This window comes from Aegilops tauschii, chromosome 6 (assembly GCF_002575655.3).
Source record: "Aegilops tauschii subsp. strangulata cultivar AL8/78 chromosome 6, Aet v6.0, whole genome shotgun sequence".
In the NCBI taxonomy this organism is placed as follows: domain Eukaryota; kingdom Viridiplantae; phylum Streptophyta; class Magnoliopsida; order Poales; family Poaceae; genus Aegilops; species Aegilops tauschii.
The window spans coordinates 91,859,228-91,867,122 of NC_053040.3; the positions used below are offsets into that span (position 1 = coordinate 91,859,228).

Here is a 7,895-nt window from a genome sequence, read left to right on the forward strand (position 1 = left end):
AAACTGTTTAGAATTTAAAAAATGGTTCATGTTTGATCAAATATTCAAAAACTTCATACCTTAAAATCCCCTCGATTGAAAGGAAAGTAGATTGAATAATTAATGGCTCGTCTCTGGCATAAGATGATGTAACAAAACTCCTAAATGTCCTCTATCAATGAAGGGAAAAATAACGAATTGATTACTTCACAAACAGCAAAACTGAGAAGCTAAATGTTCCTTTATCGCATGCACATAGGGTTTTGCTTGCACATATAATTTTCACTAACTTTAAATGCATACTGTATTTTCTCATGTTGCAACGCACAAGCATATATGCTAGTAAGATATTATTGTAGGTAGCATGGGAGGGGAGAGCAACTGCAAATCCTATTTAGCGTTAAAGGCGCCGGATGCAGTTCATGCTGCAAACCGGCGCGCACACAGCCTCAGCTCTGGGCCGGCCCATTTCACATTTTGTTCGCTGTTTAAATAAATGGACTAACCAATTCAACAACTTATCTCTTGTGCGTAACTACTTTTTTTTACATTTCTATGCATAGGAAATGCTTTCTAACTTTAGCTCCCGTGAACCTCTAAATGAAACTTAGCTCATGTGAGTATTTTTTTGGTCATATTTTTAGGTTAGGTTTCCGATCTGTTGCAAGTTGCAACGACTGGCGAGCCCACGAGTCCTCCACCTAGGTGCCTTCATATTTACTAATGCAGTGACATTATATCCAACTTGGTAGAACGCGATTCATATTCGATTCAGGCTGTTACATGAATAGCAAAGCACGATGGCAGCACCCACCCAGTCCACTACTGGTTACACAATATATATTCCACAGATTGAAGGAAATATAGTCCATTGATTCCATCATTAGAATCTCTCAAAGATATAGGAGGAACTAAGCACTAATAACAGTAATGGTTTGGTTAATTACATCACTTTGAGCATGTCATAGAAATGATGTCGGTGATGATGTAGTATATGCGGCTACACATCAAGTATATTTGTTGTTGAGTTGTTGAGGTGCTCACAACCCAACTAAAAATGATGTCGTGAGTTGGGCTTGGACCATCAATGTGGTTATGGTGATGCTGTCCACGGCGCTGCCATGAAGTACCTGATCGACAAAATAAAAAGAACCAGTTCCTTGTATTAGGATAGAAACATGAGCACAATAAAAAATAGAACTTAATAAGTATCTGATCATAATTTCAAAACCATCATCATCCCTAGAAGTAGAAAAGGTCGGAGAGGTCGCCTATGTATAAAAATTTGGCAAGTTAAAGGTTTCAGGCCTAAATAAGCATCAGCTAATCGTTGATATTTTGAAAAAAATTGCATCTTACATTAATTAAACATCACAGTAAAGCAAAAGGTCACATATGACACAGTTTGATGTATGGAAATCATGTAAGAATCACTACGGAGTACTTCACAGCAGAAAGTAGTGGCATCACGGGTTCAAAAAAGAGCACATTTTCTTAGTCCAAATGAATCCATTGGTGAGATAGGAAGAAAGCAGAGGAGCATTGCATCTAGGAGACAGTGCTAACAACCCAGTGAAATAAATCATGCTTAATGCACAAGCAGTACTTGGTTCGGCTGCAATCTACTCGTATGATTTCTGTACTATTCTCATGTTACCCAAAGAAAGAGGGGGGAGGGATTAGAAGAGACTCAATCCCTAGGGGATTGGGTGGGTCGTGCTGTCTCTGGTATGCTGAGAGAGAGAGAGAGAGAGAGAGAGAGAGAGAGAGAGAGAGAGAGAGAGAGAGAGAGCAGCCTGAGCGGAGGCCGCAGGTCGCCTACGCGACGGAAGATGAGCAGGGGAAGATGGAGGGAGCCGCCGCCGTCGGGGCTCCGGCGGGACTGGATGGAGGGGAGGGCAAGGAAGGAGTAGGAGAGTAACCTATCAAGTGCTTTCTCTGAATAAAAACCACTATTGTGTTTTCTGCATCATATTGTACGGCACTGAACCAAGCAACTGGAATTGACAATGTAATGAGCCATTGCCCTTTTAGTAAGGTAAATATCATCCCTATGACTATAACCAATAGCAGGCACCAAAGTAAACATCTATGAAGGACTGTACACACACTAAGAAAGGCACTAAGAAAGGCACTAAGAAATTGCTAATACAAAAACCAAAATACTGATCCGACCTTGATCTCTAATTACAATTGCAGCACACATTTGACAATATATTTCTATCAAGGATTATCTTTGTTTTGCATAATAAAGTAATTCTACACTTGGAATGTGTTGATACATCACCATCTATTTTTGTTATGCCAGTACAACGGTTCTGAATCCATTCGACAACAAACAATACCTAAAATGCATCAAACCTAAGTAAAATAAATGGGGGAGGGGTGCTACCTGAACACCGAGGAAACCTGCAGCAAACCGAACCACTGCCGGCTGGAAAGGTGAGGCAGAATCAACACCAAGATCTGTACCTGCAAAACAAATTAGGCAGCACACAAACAATAAATCAAGTTTTGATCCCCTGTCACGTGCTAAAACTTTGTAAGATAGTAGGAACATCTATTTATTGGTGCATCAAATCACTACTAAAAAAGCCTGAATAACCGATGGTTCAACCATGTGCAAGTACCTAAGAGTAGGCTGCTTTATCATGGAAGGAGGCATTTCACTGGTAGACATGGCAGGAGCAGCCTGATTTTAGTCGAAGAACACCTGAGATAGGACACGGTAACAACAATAAAAGAGGGAACAAATTAGCCACAGCGTACTTGTACTTCCATACACCTACAAAAAGAACACATGAATAAGGTCCGGGAACTATACTCTAAATAATTCTATAGCTGCACGAAAACTTGCAGGAGAAAAATTTGAACCCAAGCACAATGCAAGCAGCAGGACTACTGTGGGGAGTTTGGGCTGTGTCAGATGTGCCCTGCCTTCTACCGTGACCGTCTATTTTCATCCATGGATTTTACCCTAGAAACCTAGTGGGGAGCTAGCAAGAAGTGTGCGCTTCTAGATAAGCCCGGTGGCGAACGGGATACAGTCAAACACCATAAATGGTAAAATGGGTACTGTGATAAACCTACACATCCACTACAAAAATGACAGCAAAGCTAGATAAATCTGTGCATAAACTGATAATGCTTGACATAGTAAGAGATACATGTGTAGCCTGACAGTATATACGGCAGGGCTCACAGAATATTGAAATTACAAATGAATTGTTAATTTTAGCCCTTTAATTGGAAATATTGAAAGAAAAAAAATCTCCGAAGACACCCTTTTCGGCAGTGTTCACATGCATAGAATAACAAAAATAACAATATTAACAGTCTATAGATACTGCACTAACCAACAATACTCCAATTAAGCTAATAATGTATCTCTTTGTCCAGATCATGAAGCAGAGAATAAAAGACTTGTATGCACTAATGTATACCTCTAATTAACCACTACATGGCACTTATACATTTCTGCATAAATCATGCATCCATCCGCGACTTCAAATGAACCTTAACTGCCATAGTATCTAAAAAGCTTCAATATCATTGAAACAATATCTTCCATCACTTGAACTGCCCAAAGGTGAAAGCCATTTATTTCAGGATAAAAAGGAGTGTGAATCGACGAAATCATCATAATAATCCAGTTCACTTGGGACATACCTGCAGTTTCAGAGAACAATGAAGCAGTCAAATATAAATAACAAATCTCAAATTACTGAAACATCAGTTTCACATGATAATCCAGTGAATCTAGGTATATAAATAGTACAAGTAAACTGAAGAATATATCTCAAAAAGAAACAAGATCACCAGATCTGGTGCATCAATGTACAAATAAACTGAAGAATATATGTTAAAAAGAAACTGAAGAATATATCTCAAAATAGAAAAGGAAGGTAAATAAAGAGAAATTTCTCTGGACATATTTTCATGTACTCACCTCTCCTTCATCAAGTCCTACATGAGCACGCAATCGCTTCCTAGAATTAATAACTTTCCTGTAAATGATGAGGCACCCACTACGCAGAGCGACCTGAATATCCCATCTTGACAGATACCTGCAATAGAAGAGTTCCGACTTGTTATGTATGAGACAGGGATATCATATTGTAATGCACTGCATCCATTTACAACCCCGCTAGTTCAGTGTGGCGACTGGTGAGGCCAACAATAACACTGCTGCTACAAGCTGAAACCATGTCCTGAATTTCATATATCGACTGACACGTCTTTCAACAGTTATAGAACATGTTGATCACCCTTTATATTTGATTTTTTTGTCAGTTTCTTTTTACTTATTTAGTAATACTTTGCTCAACTTCATACAATAACCATGGTAGGTTGCACCGATTATCCCAAAAAAGACACGGTTATGTAGCGGTGCTCTGGACTCCGGAGATTTCTACCAAGATTGAAGACAACATATCAGCAATTTGGCATAGTTTAGGAGCATATAGAGTATTACATAGGGAATCTGCTGCTACAAAAGCCAACATCTTAGCCTCCAGGACATGGGCAACCACCTTGCCTGCACTGAAGTGCCCAACGCAAACTGCTGGCACATTTCAGCAAACATCTGGCGTGCAGCTAAACAATGGCGCCAGGCACTGGCAACGGCATCGAGACATGCAATCCCAACACGAGAACCCACATAGACACACAAGCAGGATTCTTCCAAGCTCTGCCAGCTCACCTGACGATCTCTGGGCGCTCGCACCCGAAGCAGAAGCAGGCGGTGCGGATGAGGTTTGACTCCTTGGACGGAGCACCAAAGCCGCCCGGAACTCTGGCGACGCGACCTCCCGGCACACCTTCTTCAGGTCCGGTTGCGCCTCCCCTGCCTCGACGACCTGCACGCCTCCCCCGTTCTTGGTGAGGTCCAGCATAGTGGTTGGGCCGGAGGAGTTGATGGAGATGGAGCACAACACCAAGCCTCTGCCCCGCGTTGCGCAAGCTCGGCTCGCCGCCCCCATGGGGCGCAGGTGGTTGTGCTCACCCTCGTACGTCGCCCCTACCACCGAGCTGTCCTCCGCGCTTCTCTGCACCTGCACCACCATGGATCGCACCAAGAAATCAGTGACATAGCACAAGCTTTTCAGACCGTACAAGTACCAGATGGTGCTGCAGCTCAATGCTCGTCGAATTGGGTGGAGTTTGTAGGATACCTTCTTCTTGACAGGGAAGCCTCCGCCCAATTCGACACAGCGGCACAAATTCACACAGCAGCACCTGCACATGACCGCATCCAGGCATCAGATCCAAAAAATCACCTTTATCTCTCACCAGATCCATCTACTTATCCAACAACACCAGTCTAAAGAGGCACACCAAAGCACCAAAGCATCTCCAGCGGTACTCCTAACTATCATATGACTACTCATCCAACAACATCAATCAAAAGGGGCACACCAAAGCACCAAAGCATCTCTAGAGTTACTCCTAATTGCCGTATGACCTCAAGACTATACCTCTCCTTGACAACAAATGCATACTTCAGAAAAAAATGCTTCTAGATCTAAAGCTCCCCTGGACAGCAAACTAACAAAATAAGATAGCTCCAAAGAGCCCCTTCCTTGGAACCTAGCTAGAGTAGTAAAGAAATAAGAAACAACAACTCCTGTACAAAAACATAGCCTTCCTGCATGCAAAAAGGAACAAACCCACCAGGGTTCCTACCAATGTCCAGCCAAGAATAAAAGGCATATGTCCACACCCCACTAAAAACAAGCACAAATTCTTTTGTCCCTTACCAGAATCAAGACAAAAAAGAAAAGAGTACAAAAAACACATGGCCATACATGTATACATCCAACCTAGAATAGAAGAATAGTGAAAATAAGGAGGAGGAGAAGGGTTGAACCACTGATCAGTGAAGGCCAGATAGAAGGATGCACTGGTGACAATGGACGATATCTTCAGCAAATGGAATCCACTACAGGTTGAGTAACAACTGGAATTTGATACATGAGCACTTCCTGCAAAATTGAAGAACAACACACATAAGAAGACAAAAGTAAAGCCAGATCTGCCTCTCCATGAACACCAAAACAAATCCATCTGGTTTTCTATTCCACGCCCAAGCGACCTGAAATCTCTAGCTTTAGGGAGGAGAAGGGGGGAGAGGGACCTGTAGGTCTAGTAGGCGCGGTAGGAGGGTGATGCAGTGCAGGAGGGCCCGGACGGTGTCGGGGAGGACCAACCGGCGGCGCAGGTGCAGCGCCGGCCTCCATGGCGACCATGACGCTAGGTTTATCCCGGGCTCGAGCTCGCCACGGCCGCTGGCGCGCTCACCAACGCGTCCACACGCCCGAGCTAGCTCGAGATCCATCGCGCTCACCATCGAGCCACCGCGCCCGGACCCGGCCCGCCCCTCGACCCTGAGCTTGGATGGGCAGGGCGAGGGGGGCGCGGGAGGGGAGAGGAGGCGGCGGCAAGGTGGGAGGAGCGGGGCGCGGGGGAGGAGAGGAGGCGGCGGCGAGCGGGACGGCCGGGCGAGGCGGCGGGGCGGGCGAGCCAGCGGGGCGAGCGGCTGGGAAGGGGAGAGGAGAGGAGGCGACCAGGGATCTACGGGAGCTGATAAGATTTTATACCCAAAAGTGAAATGACTAAAATGCCCTTGGGGGGCACTGATTTTACACGCGGTGGCACGGCCAGGCGATGGCATGGCGACGCGGACGGCCAGGGTCGCTGCCAGCTCGATCGGATGGTTAGAATTGGTCCACTCGGAGATCCGACGGCCAGGACGCGCTCGGGAAGACGATCGGACGGCTGCGAGGGCACATGGCCTGAGATTGCTTCATTTTGGTTCAGACGAATTGGTCCACTCGGAGATCCGACGGCCAGGACGCGCCCGGGAAGACGATCGGACGGCTGCGAGGGCACATGGCCTGAGATTGCTTCATTTTGGTTCAAACTCTAACAATGGGATGCACCCACCCCCTAAAAAAAATTATGCAACCCCGGGGCTCCATCCGAGTCTTTTTTGTCCATTGAATCTAGGTGCCTGCATATTTATGCACCCCCTGAGATCGATCCGAGTCTCTCTTTTTTTAGCGGTTATTTTATGGCTGGGACCAATCCGAATCGGAAGCTGCATCGATCATCCAGGCCTTCGGGCCTAGCCCCTATTAGGTGCATCCATCCAGGCCTTGGGGCCTAGCCCCTATTAGGTCCAGTCTATTTAGAGGATGGTTAATACTAGGAAAATTGCCCGTGCGTTACAGCGGGAGAAATAAATCACCACACATCTCAAAATGGCTCATTCATGTTGTCATCTATTTTTGTCATCATCATCCGTAGTGGTCATATTGTCCACCTATTCGTGACGAACATGATCAGTCTCAATGCCTTGAGGTTGGTCATCACACTCTAGCACACCTTTTTGCAAGTCCTCCCTGCATGGACTTGTAATTTTGCCGACTCATAATGATGGTGGAGCATAGACGGACGGATTTTTATTCACTGCAATTTAAAACTAAAAAAAGGTGTACATTAGGAATAATCTTCTTGCTATCATCCAAACAAATCTTCTGGTTGATTTGTATTTCCCAAAGCGATAGTATATGCATAGGCGGATCATTTGCCTACTGCAGACAAGTATATCAAAATAATCTACATACATGTTTAATATTTTGTTGGACAAAATATGTTAAGACTGCGCAATGTGGAAAATAAAACAATTTAATGTTCAAAGAAATATGGAAAATAGAAATAATGGAACCTTTGTCTTGGGGAATATTGTGACCCTCGTAAGTCGATTCGTTCAAAATTATGGTCATATTATGTGATGCATAAGCTAGTTCGTTGGAGAGATGCAAATTAAAACATCTTAGCTTGGGAATTTCTATGTATAGTAATACATATCAGTCTCTTTGTTTATTGAGTGCAGAACCGTGCACACTACAACC

The 7,895-nt window shown here is 44.3% G+C and overlaps 1 protein-coding gene across 6 annotated transcripts; it reads right to left on the bottom strand.

The window, feature by feature from the left end:
- Window positions 1-695: 695 nt before the first annotated feature.
- On the bottom strand, window positions 696-6,546 carry LOC109763634 (uncharacterized). Of its 6 annotated transcripts, none has more exons than XM_073501087.1 (10): window positions 6,116-6,546; window positions 5,849-5,963; window positions 5,154-5,217; window positions 4,682-5,033; window positions 3,929-4,046; window positions 3,423-3,558; window positions 2,610-2,692; window positions 2,372-2,451; window positions 1,902-1,976; window positions 882-1,109 (listed from the first exon to the last, which is right to left on the bottom strand). In XM_073501087.1, exons 1-5 carry the CDS (start codon window positions 6,225-6,227, stop codon window positions 3,946-3,948), a joined length of 744 nt encoding a protein of 247 aa, XP_073357188.1. In that variant the 5' UTR covers window positions 6,228-6,546; the 3' UTR covers window positions 882-1,109; window positions 1,902-1,976; window positions 2,372-2,451; window positions 2,610-2,692; window positions 3,423-3,558; window positions 3,929-3,945. The 6 variants fall into 6 exon arrangements, with proteins under 6 accessions (XP_020178069.1, XP_020178071.1, XP_020178070.1 ...); XM_073501086.1 differs by having other exon boundaries at window positions 2,610-2,764; XM_020322480.4 differs by lacking the exon at window positions 1,902-1,976 and having other exon boundaries at window positions 696-1,109.
- Window positions 6,547-7,895: the final 1,349 nt, after the last annotated feature.

Excerpts from the sequence above, each read along its gene's own strand:
- LOC109763634 (XM_020322480.4), bottom strand. The coding sequence starts at position 6,227 with ATGGTCGCCATGGAGGCCGGCGCTGCACCTGCGCCGCCGGTTGGTCCT. Across the intron at positions 5,218-5,848 it reads CTGGCCTTCACTGATCAGTG|GTGCTGCTGTGTGAATTTGT; the intron begins GTTCAACCCTTC and ends GGTCATGTGCAG. Across the intron at positions 5,034-5,153 it reads GCTTCCCTGTCAAGAAGAAG|GTGCAGAGAAGCGCGGAGGA; the intron begins GTATCCTACAAA and ends ATGGTGGTGCAG.